Source organism: Impatiens glandulifera, chromosome 2, assembly GCF_907164915.1.
Source record: "Impatiens glandulifera chromosome 2, dImpGla2.1, whole genome shotgun sequence".
Taxonomy (NCBI): domain Eukaryota; kingdom Viridiplantae; phylum Streptophyta; class Magnoliopsida; order Ericales; family Balsaminaceae; genus Impatiens; species Impatiens glandulifera.
The window spans coordinates 50,553,331-50,572,042 of record NC_061863.1 but is presented as its reverse complement, the minus strand read 5'-3'; the positions used below and the strand labels follow the sequence as shown (position 1 = coordinate 50,572,042).

Here is an 18,712-nt window from a genome sequence, read left to right as displayed (position 1 = left end):
TAAATTAGTTGCAAAGTAAAGCGTCAATCCTCCCCCTAATCAAGGAAAAAGATAAAAAAAAATTAAAATATAATAGAGATAATATTTTAAGTTTGATTTAAAAAATGCCTTGTGGATAGTCTTCTTTTCTCTATTAATAAACTAATTTTAAAAAAAAATGTCTAAGATTTTTATAAAAAGTAGAAAAGATGGTCTTAATTATATGTTTTATTAATATTTTTATTATTATTAAAATATTTATATACAGTTTATTCAATCACGTTATTTAATTTATTAATTAAAATATTTTTTATTTTAAAAAAAATAATGTTTATAATTTGTATATATATTAGTGTTTACTTTGTGGAAGTAATCAAACGTTGACAGAAAGAAACGTAAAAGGGTATACACAATTGAATAGATAGGTTTCTTATTAAAGAAATAATAAATCCAAATAATTAGAGTTTGAATAATAACAAAATAAATAAATAATAGTGGTTTAAGTGAAGTTGAATTAGTTGAGAATTTTGATGTTAATAGGGAATGGACAGAATTACCCTTGTCTGATTGGCCAATTTATCTGAGCCGTTTTAAAAGTTAAGCCAATGAGAGGCCGGCATTTGCTGTCCAATTGCATATCTCTCACACTACACGTGGCTTCTCTATTTACCCTTTTATTTTAATTAATATTGTATTATTAATATTTTTTCAATTTTATAATAACTTATATACATTGAAAGAATTTGAGTTTGTAAAGTATTTTTTATTTTTGAGAACGATGGTTCTGAGCACTAATTCCTGTGAATACATATTTCGTAAATTTACTCCCAATTTAACTAAATGAGTGAAATTTTTTTGTCTAACAGACTCAAACCCAAAATCTTTGGAAACTTGGGAATATTCGTCTTCTTTTGTCACTAGATTAAAAGAGGGGTTACAAATGTTTCCACCTCTTTTCGTCTAACATTAAAATGAAGTATTTATAATTTAAACGATGATTAAGTAACTCCAAAGTAATGGTAAGAATATCAATTAAAAACCTCTCGTGTTAACCAAACAGAATTATCTTGTTTGGGGTTTTTCTTCGGTTTAATCTGTAGTTGACTGGGAATGTATTTGTGTTCCTGTCCCGACCTCACCTCGATTCTTTAAAATCAAATGGGACAGGGATATTATTAAAAGAATCCTCGAAGGAAAATAGAGCTGAAATTGTAAATATATTTCCAGTATCGAACCGACCCATTATCATCTCTAATGAAAACATGTGTAAACTAAGAAAAAAAAAGTAATTAGTAATAATTTATTTAATAAAAGGTGTTAAGTTAATTTAGAACTTGAAGGTGACAGTTATTAGAGCTTGAAAGAGAAGAAGAAGGGCGTAGGGTAGCTAAGCTTAGTCCTCAACACACTTTCCATGCATTTTGTTTCTCTCTCTGTAAGTCTGCTACAAGTGTTCAAGAGAGAGAGAGCAGTTTGATGGTACATTTTGTATGAAGAACAGCTAGAGGAAGAAGAAGAAGAAGTAAAGCGTCATTTTCTCCATTTCAATTTCCTCTTTCTGATCAATCAATTTCTCTTCGATTCATTTTCACTATCAATGAATAATATGAAAGGACATCCGATCAATCACATCAAGAACACTAGAGCTCGTCGATATGTGGTGATGCTGCTTCTGGCATTCGCGGCGGCCGTAGGCGGCGTCATGATCCTCCACATGTTCAGAGAACGCCGCATCTTCTCTATCCTCCTCAAAGACAAAGACGCTCAGATCATCACTCTTCAGTTCCTTATCCAGGTATCTCTTTCATTTTATTATACTCACTCATATACGAGTACTGGATCTGAATTGATCATTATTGTTGTTGCAGAAGGAAAGAGAGCACGCCAAAGAAGTGAAGCACAAAACAGAGGAGATTAAATTAAAGATAAACTCCCTTCGTGCTCAAAAATCGGACCTCAATGGCAAGTTGTTAGAGTTGCAATCCTTGTTTTCATCTATAAAGGAAGAACACAAAGCCATGGAATTATTAATCGTGGATAAGCAGAGCGAAATCAATCAACTCCGGCAGCAACAACAACAGCAGCAACAGCAACAAGCCATGGATAAGAACGACACCGCCTCCTCCTCCTCCTCGATGGATTTGAGAAATCATGATGAATATCCAGCTCCTGTCAATGTCTGGTCAGCTAGCGGAGATGATCCATCCAAATCCAAGTCCAATATTGTCGTCAATTCCACTCAAGAGCAAAACGACGTTGTAAACAGGGAATTAGGTTCTGAATTGGAAAAAGTTGGATCTATCAACACAATAATCGAAACTAAAGAACCAGATCAGGACTTGAGCGAATCAAACAACAACAACAATCAAGCTCGTGGAGCTGCTGAAGGCGGTGGCGATGGAGAAGAAATCCCGGCGACGAAACTGGAATCGGCTAGTGCAAACACGGCGACGTCGAAGAAGGGTAGTGCAAACAGGAGCAGGAGATCAGGACATTCGAATAAGGAGAAGAGATGGAAGATGCTTATCAAATCGAGGAGGTCACAAGCTGGATTAAAAGACGGGAAATTACGAAACAACGATGATATTATTTCTGCTGGAAGGAGTGAAGATCATGTTAAGTTGAGTAGTACTGTGCAAGATAGTATCGAACAGTTGAAGAGAGATGGGAATGGCGGTGGAGATCAGAATACGGGAACAAATGGCGACGAAGAACAAAGGCTTATTATTAGCAGCAAAGAAGAGTCTGCAGATTCTGATCATTATCAACACTCAGAAGTTACAGTGGTTGACGACGAAGAGAATAATTTCATTAAGCCTGTTGAAATTGTGGAATCGGTGAATGCAGACATTAAAGAAGGTGGAAAGGATGTGGATTCAAAACAAGAACATGGTGGTGGTGGGGAGGATGATGATGATGATCAACAGCATCAAGAAGAAGAACAGCCTGAGTTTTAATTACTCAAAAAAATTATATGAATTTAAACACTTTAATCTTGTTTGATTTCTATTATCATTACCATTTGATTAAACATCTCCCTCTCAAATCTCAATTCAACCTGTTTTCTTTTTAAATGGTCATGTATAAATATTCTATTATAAAATATTCGATATGAGTTTTGGTCTTTTGGGCTTACCTTAAATCTATTTTTTAATTTGTTAATTTAGGTCTACATTGATTTAGTTATTTAAATAATTTGAACTAATTAATCATTATTTTATTTATACTTTTTATTAACTCATTCATTAACTAATATATTAAAATAATTTTTATTTCAAATTTTTATTATATATTAATATATTAAAATAATTTTTATTTCAAATTATTATTATTATTATATATTAATATTTTTTGTAATACTTTTACCAAAAAAATTCATATATTTTCAAATCACCAATAATCATTATTATTTTTATGCATCTATTTTAAAAAAACCCAAATTAAAAAAAAGCCTTAGATTTAGAGGATTGAATAAGAGTTTTGATCATCTAACAAATAATGTAAATATAAACTTTATATAATTGAACTAACTTAACTTTAGTGACAAGAATAATTTTGAAGAGACTAAATGTCACAAATTTGATTCTTACTTAGAATTAGGGATATCAATGATGCGAGTTAGGGTGGGGAATGCATTTACCATATTTGCTCCACTCTACTCATAATATTTTGTTTTACTATCGTTCACACCCCCATTCGGTTTTGAGAAATTCCCGTGGGGCAACATTATACCATATTATTTAAAAAAATATAAAATGATAAAATTCTATATATTGAAAATTTATATTATTATAAAAAAATAAATTTAACTCTGATAAAATATGAAAAATAAATAATTATAATAATGATGTTATATATTTTATTGTGTTTATTAGTATTTAATGCAGAAATGAGAACACAACTAACATCTTTTCCTAGTCAAATATTGGTCAAAGGAGAAAAAATTATTCAGTTTGAAAAACACATAACAGATTATAATTGCCAATAGAGCGGTCGGGCCAACCCATGGCGGGGCGGACATATCCATCAAAAACTCATCGTTTGATGGGTCGACGACGGACCGACCCCATTCCAGCGAGCTGAAAATCCTCAACTTAACTCAACTCAATGAAATGGTTTCCCAAAGTAATCTTTTTTGGGGTTCATTTTCCCAAACTAACCTAGTTTGTTCATTCATCCCCAAATTAACCTACAAACTCAGTTTATTTATTTATTTATTTATTTTTTTTATATTTAAAATTCATTATATATAAACTAAATTATTTATATTTTGATATATATTTTAAATTATTATTTTTATAAATTTAATTATTTATATTTTGATATATAATTTAAATTATTATTTATATAAATTAAATTATTTATATTTTGATATATATTTTAAATTATTATTTTTATAAATTTGATTATTTATATTTTGATATATAATTTAAATATTATTATTTATATTTTAATATATATATATATATATATTTACATTTCATTTATTATTTATATAGTGTAATAAATATTTCTTTTAGTATTCTAATAAATAATTGATAAATACTAATAAATTTAAAATATTTTAACCATAACAATATAATAATTAAATATTCATAAAAATGTTTTTAATTATCAATTATTTATTAAATATAATAACATTTTTAGTTAAATATAATAACAAGATTACCCTATTTTAACCATAGAAATATGGTAATTTTTTTATTATATTTAATAAATAATTGATAAATTTAAAAATATTTTTATAAATATTTAATTATTATATTGTTATGGTTAAAATATTTTAAATTTATTAGTATTTATCAATTATTTATTAGAATTATTTAATAATTATTACACTATATAAATATATATATATATTAAAATATAAATAATCAAATTTATAAAAAATAATTAAATTTAAATTATATATCAAAATATAAATAATCAAATTTATCAAAATAATAATTTAAAATATATATCAAAATATAAATAATTTAATTTATATAAATAGTAATTTAAAATATATACAAATTATAAATAATTTAGTTTATATATAATGAATTTTAAATTTAAAAAAAAAAAAATTGAGTTTGAATAGTAAACTAGGTTAGTTTGAGAATGAATGAACAAACTAGGTTAGTTTGGGAAAGTGAACGTCAAATAAGGTTACTTTGGGAAACCATCCCAACTCAATGTGGGTTGCGGGTTATGCGGACTGGCCCGCAGATTGTTTCACTACAAATAAAAATTATTAATAGTTCTAGAAAACAAGAGTTCAAGAACATGATCAAATAGTCAAATACACACCAAACAATAGTCTTTTCTATCAATACACATTAATTGACCAAATAATTCAACAAAGTAACTAAAATTTGAAAATAAAGTTTTAGCATGCGCCACAATGTAGAAGTCCCATAATGTTTGCCTCACATTTATATTGTTTTTTTGCCTCTATTACATTCATCTTTTTCTATATTATCAATACTCTTTATTTTCTTAAAATACATTCAAATATCATAATTCTTAGCACTTTCAAATTCATCAATATCAAAATTAATAACTTGATTTTGAGAGGAGTCTATTTCGAAAATGAATTTGTTATTTAAGAGAATGTTAAGTTTTAGACTTTCAGTGTGAAGTTTCTGAAACTGGAACCAAGTTTGAATCCACGAACCCTTGAAGGCGATAACGAAAAGAAGAGAGACGGAACAAATAAGTAGCCGGCGACCGATGGACGAAATATTGAGTATTGACTGTTGCACTGCCTGGGGAGAAAAAAAACTAGGACTATGCGACATATGTCTATAAGGCTATAAATTAGATTAGATTTTTTTTGTCAACCCGCGGGCCAACCCATGCTCGACCCGCATAGGTCTGCGGCCCGAGCGGGCTGACCTGTGTATGCCCACTTTCAAATGGGTTGTTAATGTTTCAACCAAACCCGTATAAATTATTTGGCGGGACAGACAATTCATATAAACTAATGAATTGTAAAACTATTTAAATTGTGAAAATGAATCAAACCACGAGCACCAGATCCTTGAACATTTAAAACTAACCTGGTTAAAAAATTAGTAATGTAAAATTGAATTAAAGGTAAATAAACTTTTTACCTTTGTAGTGAAAAAAAAACAAATAAATTGTACAATAAAATAATAATGATAGTCATTTTTTTCAAATCACCAAACAGGGCCCTTAAAAAGATAATGAAGCAAGAAAAACAACTTCTCCTCCTCCTCCTCCCTTATGGATAGAGAGGTCTTAAATCTCCGGCGGCGTTTTTGTTAAAAACCTTGCAAGCAAATTACATCAAATGTCGTTCACGATTGCCTCTCTATCCTCTCCAAACCCTTCTCTCAATCGCTGTAAACAATTCGCCTCCCGTACCCATCTCAACAATCAACCTCGCTTCATCGCCTTCCCGTTATGCGCATATTCAATCCCCCGACAATCCATCAATACCAATGCCGCCGCCGCCGCTGATGGTTTTCCAAGAGAATTTAGTGGCTGCACTTCTACTTTATTGTTCCGCAGGAGGCTAGGAGGAGGGTTTTGTGCCGTGGCAGGAAATGGAGAAACTGAAAACACGACAGCTTTTGATAAGGTCGAGGAAGAACGTCGAAGAGGTAGCACCATGCCTGAACGGTTCAGGTATCTGACCAAAGAAGCCCCCGACCGCCCTGTAAGATGGCCTTGGCTCATAGGTACTGATTTACTTTCTATTGTCGCTCGCTGCTGTTTGCATATATTTATAATTTGATCGATTAAAATGAGAACAATGATATGATTTAAGCTAACTTGCCAAGGCTTACATGCCTTTGTGTAATTGAATTGTTTCATATTCACTGAAGTCCATCAGATGAAATCAGCTTCTATGAGTTCCCATGAGCTCCTTTTGCAGTAACCACTCCTTTTTCTTTCTAATTGGACATGTAATGTGCAATACAGCAGCAACCATTCAACCATGCTTGCAACTGAAGTTTATTGCTTGTTCTAATTGAAGAGCTTCCAACTGTTACCAATTGCAGATTTATTAGTTAACCTTCCTCTATGGCTGAATTTAAAGGAGATACTTCCTGGTGTGTTCATTAAAAAGATGAATTAGTATAGACTAATGGGAGGTTGGTTTCCTTAACTCTGGAATTCACCTATTTTTGTTCTATCTAGAGCAGCTTTCACCTGGATCCTGATCTAGCTGAGAAATTGATGAATTTCTTGATACAAATCCAAATATGTTTGGTGTGAAACGATCTATCCAACTGTCCGATTAGATTACTATGAACTTTGTACAGTTTCCAAGATGGATTTTTTAGCCTTCACCTAGCGCAATTAGACATCGCCTCCAGCTCCAACCGAGAAAGCAATTTGGATTTGGGCTGGTCTAAAAGGTTGGATACACCCCGTTACCAAACAAAATCTGATTCGGACCCACATTCTGATAGAAACCGGATGAAATGGTTTTTGTCCAGTGTAGCTTAGTAATATGTCACATTTGCCAAAAAGTAATCCAATTTCCTTTTGCACACCTAGTGAAATTCTGGAAAATATTATGTCTAGTTTCTATACAAGTTCCGAATACCCGAATTTCTAAACCATACCTGTACTTGTTCTGATTTGTTGTTATTTTGCAGCTCTGGTTTTCCTTTTATACGCCTGGCGTGCTACAATATGGGAGTTACATAACTGGAAACAAGCTTTGGCAAGTATTGCTGGTTTTTTTATAGCCCTCCTAAAACTTGCTTTAGCCATTGTTTTGGAGTTGATTGGGGATCCAATCATTAGTCTGATAAGAGGAGTAGAGACGAGTCTGTATGCTATTCGAGCTTTCTACTCGGGTATGTTGGCCTATACTCCAGTTGGGGAGCTAACGAAATGTATAATTCTAGCATCTGCTGTACTCGCCATTGGAGAAGCAGTGGTTCCAGATTCAGTAAACCGCCAACCTTATCTTATAACAGCAGCTGGCCTGTTTGGGTATGCAGCGGTGAGAAGCTATATATCAGAGCCTTTCTTCTGGACACTTCTATTTGGACTGTTTGGCTATGCCCGAATTGTTAAAAAGAGGGACCTAGTTTCTTCTCTACTCCCCGGTGCAGCTGTGATGGCTGCGGTTGGACAGCCATGGGTTAGAGTGGTGGTGATCGCATCGTATGCTGCATTGGCGGTTATTCAACATTCCAGGAATCCTTCAAAGGAGGAGGAGGAAGTTGAAGGCGGAAGAAAGGTGCCAGTTCCTTTGTTGTGTGCTGCTATGGCCATTGGCATTCGGGTTGCTGCTAAATGGGCTGGGTATCGACATTTGAGATGGATGGTAGCTTGACTCGACTCTCTTTTAGTTTATTTATTATAATGTTCTGTGTTTTTAGTTTTGATTAGAAACCAGAAGGTGCTTTAGTTGTGTGTTGAGCTTTGTTGTAGTTTTGATTTGGTTTTGGTTGGAAGATGATGTTTTAAAAATTATATTAATTAATATAATTTATTGATATTTTAAGTTATAAAAATTGGTAAATTATAAAAATCCCCATATGGACGGTTTTGACAATAGTATAGAATTCAGATTTATGACATTTTAAACATCATTTGATGACCTCTTCAACCTATTGTCTTCTCCCCAGTTATAACTATACCCAAATATTTTTCGCATTAATTAAATTAAAATTGTATGGGATTTTATTTTTCTAACCTAGAAAAGCATTTATTCAACTACGATTTAATCATAAAAAAAATGTTTGAAAGGGTATAACCCGGCTTCTCTTGATTTGTTGTCCCATTAAAATTAATAATTTATTTTAACAAGAAAATCCCAAATCAAACAAGTTTTTTTAGAAGAAAACAAAATATTCTTTCAAAGTTTATACTTTAATGGGTTCTTCATTTCTTTTTGATAAAAAAAATATCACCTCACTCTCTTTCAATACATTACTCAATTTATTAAAAATATAAATATTAAAATATTTTTTATTTTATCATTATTTATTAATAATTTTAACAATAATTTTTTTTCATTATTATTTTCTTTAAAATATGAACTTTTATTAAAAAAACGTAAAATGCGTTCAAATGTTATAAGAGAGAAGGAAAAAAATAAAATAATAAAAAAGAAACAACATAATAATTTTAAATATCAATAAGATCGAAAAATCTCATCCCATCCCGTACAAGTCTCTTTTTTTCGAATTGAGGCAAACACGTGTAACATAAATTTTGAGACGCTAGTATCCATAACTTTTCATTTCGAAAACTCTTCTGTTTCTTTCTTTCCATAGTGTCCACCACATGATGAGGGAAATTGGTTTTCAATCGTCCGCGATTTTGTTGCTAAAAGTCAAGAACTCAATTCAATCAATTTGACCCAGAAGTGGGCGACTTTTGATGATGTATTCCATTGAAATGGAAGGAGGTTATGCATAAGAGTCCACATTCTCGTCACAATAAAAAAGAATGTGATTAATGAATTCTTTACTCTTCAAACAAATGTTGCATCGAGATGAAATCTTTTTTTTTTCTTTTCAATTTGTTAAATATGAAGACTCCTCCATCAATAGCTTCCTAATAAAACAAAAAACGAGATTTTTAATGAAATGTTTTATTTCTACACCTCTTTCTATAGATACCGAGATAAAGTTTTTGTTAGAGACGCACTATAAATATAACTAGTTTTAAAAAACTTGTCGTTAGTCACTATGTAAATCGAAATGTAGTTAAAATTATTATCCATGTTCATTTTTAAATGATAAATATATATATATATTTTGAAAACTTCAATCCGAACTTATTCAGCTTAACTATTGACTTTCCAAAATTAGTAAATAAATAAAACGCAACTTGATTATATTTGGTAATAAATTAATTGAAATTGGAATGGTATTATTTAATAAATATAATATTAATGACAAAAAAAAAGTTAATTTTAAAAAATTCAAAATCCGGGCAAATGGGAAGTCGACTGCAATAATTGGTCCATAAGAAAGAATACTATTTTATTATTATTATTATTATTATAATCATCCATCCAAGCTGTTACTATTTACTAAAGCACCAACGGTTGATCTTCATTCTCCTTATCCTTTTCTCTCTCACATACATACACATTACACACACACACTCTCTCTATCTCTCTATCTGTTTATGATTGACAATGAGGTTTTCATCAAGCTTGAGCAGACTCATCAATGATCACTCTTCATATTCCAAGCTTCTAGTTCTCCTTTCCGTCAGGTTCGGATCTCTCTCTCTATTCACTCTTAAACTTAGCTTTCTCTATCTGTATTACTTTTTTGGAAAGTAGAATCGCTATCTCTCGGGGATCGGGATCAAGGTTTTTGGTAACAAATTGTAGGACATAGGATTATTTTTTACCTATGTCTTCGGTATATATGCTTGTAGAATCATTTTCAAGGCTTTTCCATATAGATTCTGCATTAGAAAAAAGAAGAAGAATAAGTCATTTTCAGATCCGTAACATTGACTGATTTTGGATATTGATCCATCGACATTTCTACAAACAATTTGGAAGATGATAAACTTCTTCCCCCGAATAAACTTCTAGATGAACTGATGATTAGAGAATTTTCACGACGTCTTGAATTCATATGCTAGTCACTATTGAACTAACTAACTAACTGTAGCATTATGAAGTCAGATCTGATTTGTTCGTCCTGAACTCAACTCTCGGATTATAACCAATATAAATTGTTTTCTCTTTTTGAAATTAGGTCTTGTATTTACAGTTAGAAATTGCATTGAATATTATATTTAGACTTAATTAATAAGTTAGGTATAATATATAATAAAGAAACTAATATAATAAGAACGACTTATATAGTTTGATTTGTAAGAGTCAATCCGATAAGAAAATGTATTCTTTAAAATAGTACCTTTTTACATATTAGTTGAGTATAAAAAATGAGTAAAATAGAATGAAATCAAAATTATAATAAAAAAATAAATTTTAACGTGAAAAACTTTATTAAATCAAGAGTAAAAATATAAATTATTCAACAACTCACTGTCATCAATAACCTTACAAATAAGGTTCATTCTATATATAATTAAACTAAAGTCTAATTAATTACATCAAAATTATACAATTTTTTTGAAAAAAAACAACATCAACCAACCATACCAATTCTGTAATTCTGGGGTTTCGATTGAACCGACTTAGAAGCCTAAAGAAACAGAAGAACGTAGCCCTAGAAATAACTAACCATCCAAATTTTGACCTACGGAAATAGTCTCCAGCTGCTGCCCCAAAACCTAAATTTTATTTTTCTCTTTCTCTCTGTTTTATCTTTTGTCCACAAAACCAGGTAATTTAGATGAAAAAATAATGTCCCTTTTACAACAGAAGAATATGTGCACAAGGAATGAGTGAATTTCCTCTCAAATTCTTGTTTGAATTTTTAAATTATGTTTGTTTTGCTTTACCTTATTTAGATAAAAGAAATGCATGAAGAAATCTTCTTTCTTTCAATAAAAGTTCTACGTTAACTAACAATCTTGAATTGGTTAAACCAATTGCAGTGGCAGTGGGAGCCTATTGGCATACGCACAGTCACATAAAGATGTTGCAAATCCTGTCATTGTTGGGCCAGAGCAAAGTGATCCGACAACGAAGAAGAAGGAGAAGATTGTGGTTCTTGGAACTGGATGGGGAGGTATTAGTTTCCTAAAGGATATCGATACCTCCTCCTACGACATTCAGGTGGTGTCACCTCGTAACTATTTCGCATTCACTCCTTTATTGCCTAGTGTAACATGTGGGACTGTTGAAGCTCGAAGTATTGTTGAACCTATCAGGAACATTTTGATGAAGGTAAACAAGATTCTTCTTCTTCTCATTATTATTATTATTATCATGTTCTCTTTGTTTGCTGAATTAGCAGCAGCCATTCTTTTACTTGGCAGAAAAGCGGAGAATTTCACTTTTGGGAGGCAGAATGTCTTAAGATTGATCCAGAGAATAAAAGAATCCATTGTAGATCTAATATAAACGATAATCTAGCTGGAAATAACGATTTCTCTTTGGAATATGATTACCTTGTTGTTGCTGTTGGAGCTCAAGTAAACACCTTTAACACTCCTGGTGTTCTAGAACACTGCCATTTTCTCAAGGTAGATCAATTAAAACATGAATGTTTTTTCTTCATCTTCTCTAAAATGTGTAATAGGAAGAGCAATAAGCAATATGATTCTTTTATAGGAAGTAGAGGATGCTCAATCGATCCGTAGAAGTGTAATAGATTGTTTCGAGAAGTCTGTCCTTCCAGATCTAACCGAGGAAGAAAGAAGGACGAATCTTCATTTTGTAATTGTGGGAGGCGGTCCAACTGGTATTGAATTTGCAGCTGAACTACATGATTTTTTTGAGGAAGATCTGTTTAAGCTCTATCCTTCAGTGAAAGATTTAGTGAAGATAACTATTATTCAATCTGGTGACCATATTCTGAACACGTAAGGAGAAGAACATTAACATAAACCTCTTATGTTTTCACTCTTGTTCCTTATCATGTTTTTGTTTGTTTGTAGGTTTGATGCAAGAATAAGTTCATTTGCTGAAGAGAAATTCAAAAGAGATGGTATAGAAGTTTTAACAGGATCGCGGGTTGTAAATGTTTCTGATAAACATATTGACATGAAGCTGAAAGCAAACGGGCAGGATTTCTCTGTTCCTCATGGAATGGTGGTTTGGTCTACTGGAATAGGCAGCCGTCCTGTTATTCAAGACTTAATGAAAACAAATGGCCAAGTCTGTTTGTTTGTTTTTCATAACTACATTCTTGTCTTTCTGTTATAGCTTTTTCTTCTTCTTTTCAATTCAGGGCAGTAGACGAGTTCTAGCAACTGATGAGTGGTTACGGGTAAAGGGCAGTGAACACGTATATGCTATAGGCGATTGTGCTACAGTGGATCAACGAAAAATCAAGGTGTGTAACATATACTTTTAAATTTGATCTGTCGCCCACAATTAATTTCGACTCCATGTGTTGTTTTAGGAAGACATCTTGAATATATTCGAGACTGCAGACAAAGATAAATCGGGTACCCTCACAAAGTATGAATTTCAAGATGTTGTTGAAGATATCCTTATAAGGTACCCGCAAATTGAACTTTATCTGAAGAACAATCATATATCCGAAGTTCAAGATCTCTTGAAAGATAGTGATGGAAAGGAAAGGAAGGAAGTAACAATTGAACAGTTTAAAACCGCCCTTTCTCAAGTTGATTCTCAAACAAAGAGTTTTCCAGCAACTGCTCAGGTGTTGTGGATTCTCAAACATGTACTTAGATTTGTTTTACATTTGCTGGTTATTTCAAATAAATGATGATATTTTCTTCTGTTATAGGTTGCTGCTCAACAAGGAACATATCTTTCTAGTTGCTTTAACCGCAAAACTCATTGCGAACAGAATCCAGAAGGGCCACGACACTTTAGCAGCACTGGTCGCCATCAATTTCGTCCTTTTTGGTAACTTAAATTTCCAGGATTGATTCACTTTAAGACCAAAAACAATGTTTTTTTAATATATTTTTTTGGAATTAGCTACAAGCATTTAGGACAATTTGCTCCATTGGGTGGAGAGCAGGCAGCAGCAGAACTTCCAGGAGATTGGGTGTCTATGGGACACAGCACTCAGTGGCTTTGGTACTCTATATATGCAAGGTATGTTTTTTTTTTTTTTATATTTTGTTTGCTGCTCTGCTTTCGGGTTTTGACAATGAGAATTTTGGTCATTTGTGATGCATAGCAAACAAGTCAGCTGGAGGACGAGAGTTCTTGTTGTATCTGATTGGACGAGAAGGTTTATTTTCGGAAGAGATTCAAGCCGTATTTGAGGTTGAAATTTGATCGATTTGTAATATGCATATGGTTATTTTAAGCCAAGATTGGTCCCCCAAAACATGACATTATTCAGGTTCATATGCAGTCAAGATTGAACCAATGTATATTTCATTGTTAGCAAAACTATATGATGTTTTCCCAGACTCTAATTTGCTTTGAATCATCATTGTGTATTCTGATCAAATCTTTGTGGTGAAATTCGAGAAGATGATTTATTGTGCTATCCCATTAATTAATTTTTTTTTAAAGAAAATGTTAGAAATTTAGACTATAATGAGGTGAACTTGAAGTTAATTTAACTAATCATCCTTGTTCTTCTGATTTAAAAATGGTTCATGTTAACCAATTTGAAAATAAACTAGGATAAGAAAAAAAAATAACAAAATTTTAAATGATGAACAAGGGAAGTTTATTTAAATTATAGTAGGTGTTACAATATTTAATCATAACTCAACAGAGGTATACCCTTGGAACATAATAACAGGAATAAGGATGATCCATATTTATTTATTGCATGATCTTTATAAATCATTTATTCAGGAGCAATTAATTACTTATTAAGAATTAATTAACGTATCCATCGACGCATAACCACTGATTGACGAAAATGCTAGTGCAGTTGAGATTAGGGTTTAGTGCACTGAAGAACTCAGAGGTTAGATTGAACTTTTTGGTAACAGTGAAGCAAGAGTCTCCTTTCTTTGCTCCATACACTTCATCACAAACAGGACTGGTCTGCTTCCCAAATCCAACTGCAAATCAAACATATGAATTAAACAAATTATATTGATAAAGTTAAACTAATATTTATATATATTACTTCCATGGATCAGTCTGCTTTCAGCTGTGGAAGCAACAGCAATGATGATGATGGAAAGAACAAACAATAATGGAATGATTGTTTTAGCCATGTGGAAACGATGGATCAAGCACCTAATTGAATAATTAATTGAGAGGATTCAAAAAGCTTTGATTTTTCAGGTTGATTCTTATGAATATAACATGCAAATATTTATAGGGATAGAAGAAGATCAAATCATGTTTATGGTTGCCGGCTTCATTGTTCTTAACAAGGTTCTTTTCTTGTTTAGATGATTATGGTCTCTATAGCTGTATATCCTCTCTCTTTTGTCATTATGATCAACAAATTTGCTTGTTTATATCAACTATTAATATAAATAAAATTGGAGGTTAAAATATTTAAATAACTAATAAAACTTATTTGATTAACTTTTTTTTTATGAATAATTTAAATAATTTATTATTCTCTTACTTATATATTAATCAATCAATTACCCAATTAATATTTAGGATCGAACTTGGGGCGCTTTAATCGTGTGAGGCTCGAATTTTAAGTTAGTCATGAGGACTCAAACTATCAAACATTTTGTCATTTGAGATTTTTCCTCAAAGAGACGTTTATTCCGTCTATTTTAATTGACGGGACATTACATAATTTTAATTTATTGTCATCTGAATTCTTAAATCAAACCCATCATATTTTCTATATTCTTCCATATCTCCAATGAGTTCTCTCTTTCTCAAACTAAGAGGAAGTGAAACCCGTTGGTCGGAGAAAAAGAAAACCCATTAGAGATGTGGAGGAAGAGAAAAATATAATGTATTTGATTCTAGAATTATTAAAACTATGTAATGCGACGCTAAGGTGGCAATTTGGGTCAGTTTCATGTTTGCAGGTTTGCGGGTTCGGATTGGCAGGTTAACGGGTTGAACGATACTAACTTGAATCTGACTTGTTTAGTAATTTGGGTCAAAATCTCTAACCTAAACCTGACATGTTTATTTGTGATTCCTGGTTTACCTAACTCAACTCGAACCAAACCCGATGTAATTAATTCGCATATCTCTATTTCAAATTAAAATAACATCAACACAAAAAAATAAAGTTAAATCACAAATCCGCTTATAATTTTTTTTTTTAAAAAATGAGTGAGTTAGCAGGAAAAAATAACAAAAAACTCAACAAAAGAAACTTATAAACGGGTTATCGGGTTTACTTTGGATCATTTCAGGTCGACCCGATTTTGACATGTTTATTAATCAGGTTAAATAGGTCGACCTAATTTTAACCCGGACAAAAAAGTACATGACCCTAACCTGATTTTTCTGTGTTCAGTTCGGGTCGTGTTTTCGTGTCGGGTCCAAAATTGTCGGCCTTATCCACACATTGACGAATTCAAGAATCTTAATTGGGGTGAACTTGAAATTTTTTAGGAAAAATTATGAATAAATGAGTGGATAAAGGTAAGTTATGTCATTTTTTTAAGAATTAGAAAAATAAATAGTGAATTAAATTGAAATAATTAAAAATTTTAAGGGTAATGTCACACTTTTATCGTAAAAATAAAATTTTTTTCGGGGTGGGCTAGATCCACTCCTGATTCTACGTCAATTAAAATAGACGGAATAAACGTTTGTTTAAGGAAAAACCTCCCATGACAAAACATTTGAATGTTCGAGCCCCAAATAACTCAACTAAAAGTTCGAGTTCAATTTGATAAAAAAAAAACGCCATAAATTCATGTGCCAAAATAGTAACTTGGTCATTTATCACTCAAATTATTAAAATATTTATCTATTTTCAAATATATATATATATATATATATATATATATATATATATATATTTGTAAATATTTATACCATGGCCTTGTTTGATCTAGTGGTTTTTGGGGTTTTACCCAGATTTTATCCAAAATTCCAACAATCATTTCAACCATCACTTCATCAATCTTATCTCTCTTTTTATCCATCAAATACCAAAATTATCCAAATTATTCAATTATTTTCTAAATAGAGAGAGAAATAATTAAGGGCATTTTGGTCTTTCAATAAGAAAAAACTAGTTTTTTTTTAAATTTCATCAAACTAGGTTTTTTAGGATAAAACCCAGTAAAAATCCAAAAAACCAAAGATCAAACGAGCTCCATAAGTTTTTAAATAACCCAATCCAAGGACAAAAACTATTTGCAAAATCATTGATGATGATGATGGATAGACTTATGATTTAAGGTACGGTTTGCCGCAATCCCAAATAATTTGAGGTGAGCTTAAAGAAAAATAATGAGAAAATTTTAAATAAAAGAGTGGATAAAAGTAAGTTTAATTATTTTTTAATAATTAAATTAACAAACATTGAATTATATTGAAAATTTTAAAAATTATTGGGTATATATTGTCAAATTTGAATCAAAATAAAAAATAATTTGATAATGATGTTAAAAGTATTGAGAAAGAAAATAAATAATTAAAAAAATATATATATTCATGTATTTTAAAAAATAATAAAAAGAGAGATAAATTGAAGTAAAAATTAGTCATACAAAATTAGAAGGGTGAAGAGTAATTAACCTATGACCTTTAATGTAACATATGATAGGAGCATAATTAAGAAAAGCATAAGAATGTAACCTTTGGGAATCTACTCTGAAAAAGTTGAAAGTTGGAGATAGAAAGGACCATCAATATAAATATATATATATATATATATATATATATATATATATATATATATATATATATATATTATTTTATTTTCTAAACATAATTGGACCATCAATATTTTTGCAACCTTTCCAAAGTCCAATTATTTTTCAAACATTTTTATTATATTATTTTTAATTCCCAAATGCATGAATAGTGGATACGGTCATGTTAACAAGGTTTTCCCTTCTCACTCTTATAAAAATATTTCTAATCTATTTATTTAATCACTAAAATGTGGTCAGCATATTATTTTGTGTTCAAGTTAATAATAAAATACATTGGGTTATATATTCATATACTTTTATATTGAAAAAGGTTTTTGATAAGACACATCATCGATAACACATTTATTAAAGATTATTAATTTCAAATAAACTCATGGTGTAGTCGCATTCATGCATATAGAAACAATATGACTTGCAGATTAACACAAATTCTAAAGCAACCAATCTTTGTCCATTTGGGTAATAATTCAATATAAAATTACACTTTAGATTGCCCACAAAATAATTTTTGTCTAAGACGTATAAAAACAGAATTTGTATATTAATGTATATTCACCCATATAATAAGGCTTCCCACAAATGTTATAAATGAGTTGTCAAAGTTATATTTTAATCATTGAACTTTTTATTTTATTTTATTATAAATTAGAGTTTATTCTTTGGAGTAAACCAGTACAACTTTCCATAATTAATTTTTTTAAGTTTTTAAGTAAGATTTAATTTTTTTAAGTTTTTAAGTAAGATTTAGGTTATAAACTTAACCTACAATATATAATAATTAACTTGTTACTTTTTTTTGTGGGTTTGAAAAATGGACAATCGTGGGTGGACTTAATTATTGACTTCTTTACATATTATCTATTTTTTCCATGAAAATAAAAGTGAGTGGTAGCATACAATACATTGAAATAAAAAAAAAACTAATAATATATTTTTTTGTATATATGTTTATAGGCTGTCAAGCAAATAGACCACTCTTGCTCAAATACATGGTCAGGCCATGGCTACCCACTTTACCTGAAAAGGGCTATATGTTGTCATGCACACAAGGCCATGTCTATTTTTATACTAAACTCCAAGTTAGTAAATGCCAAATGTGTATTTTAAAAACTTCTTTTATTTTTATACCATTAAAAAAAATGAATCCTTTTGTTTAAGCAAACAACATATATAGTAAGCAAAATGAGAAAGGACCACAAGAACATCGCCCTAAAAGAACCGGTGACCCGAGATCAATCTTTGGGGATATTATAATGTATTGGTTGCATATTTAACTTCAATGATGAGGATTTTGACAACTATAAACTATACATGTGATTAGAAATAAGAAAATGGTTTTTAATTAGTATTGAGTTTTGAAAGAAGAGATGGAAAATGAGAAGAAAAGGACATTAGA

General features: G+C 30.8%; 3 protein-coding genes across 3 annotated transcripts; all 3 read left to right on the top strand.

Annotated features, from left to right (window-relative positions):
- Nucleotides 1-1,431: 1,431 nt before the first annotated feature.
- Nucleotides 1,432-2,979, top strand: LOC124926784 (putative uncharacterized protein DDB_G0290989). Its single transcript, XM_047467081.1, has 2 exons — nt 1,432-1,774; nt 1,848-2,979. Exons 1-2 carry the CDS (start codon nt 1,577-1,579, stop codon nt 2,934-2,936), a joined length of 1,287 nt encoding a protein of 428 aa, XP_047323037.1. The 5' UTR covers nt 1,432-1,576; the 3' UTR covers nt 2,937-2,979.
- A 3,215-nt stretch (nt 2,980-6,194) lies between these two features.
- LOC124925573 lies at nt 6,195-8,444 on the top strand. Its single transcript, XM_047465610.1, has 2 exons — nt 6,195-6,665; nt 7,593-8,444. The coding sequence occupies exons 1-2, from the start codon at nt 6,275-6,277 to the stop codon at nt 8,279-8,281; spliced, it is 1,080 nt and encodes a 359-aa protein (XP_047321566.1). The 5' UTR covers nt 6,195-6,274; the 3' UTR covers nt 8,282-8,444.
- A 1,571-nt stretch (nt 8,445-10,015) lies between these two features.
- LOC124926986 (external alternative NAD(P)H-ubiquinone oxidoreductase B1, mitochondrial-like) lies at nt 10,016-13,943 on the top strand. Its single transcript, XM_047467320.1, has 10 exons — nt 10,016-10,179; nt 11,485-11,776; nt 11,869-12,075; nt 12,164-12,414; nt 12,490-12,709; nt 12,783-12,887; nt 12,957-13,220; nt 13,308-13,429; nt 13,505-13,624; nt 13,710-13,943. Exons 1-10 carry the CDS (start codon nt 10,100-10,102, stop codon nt 13,795-13,797), a joined length of 1,749 nt encoding a protein of 582 aa, XP_047323276.1. The 5' UTR covers nt 10,016-10,099; the 3' UTR covers nt 13,798-13,943.
- Nucleotides 13,944-18,712: the final 4,769 nt, after the last annotated feature.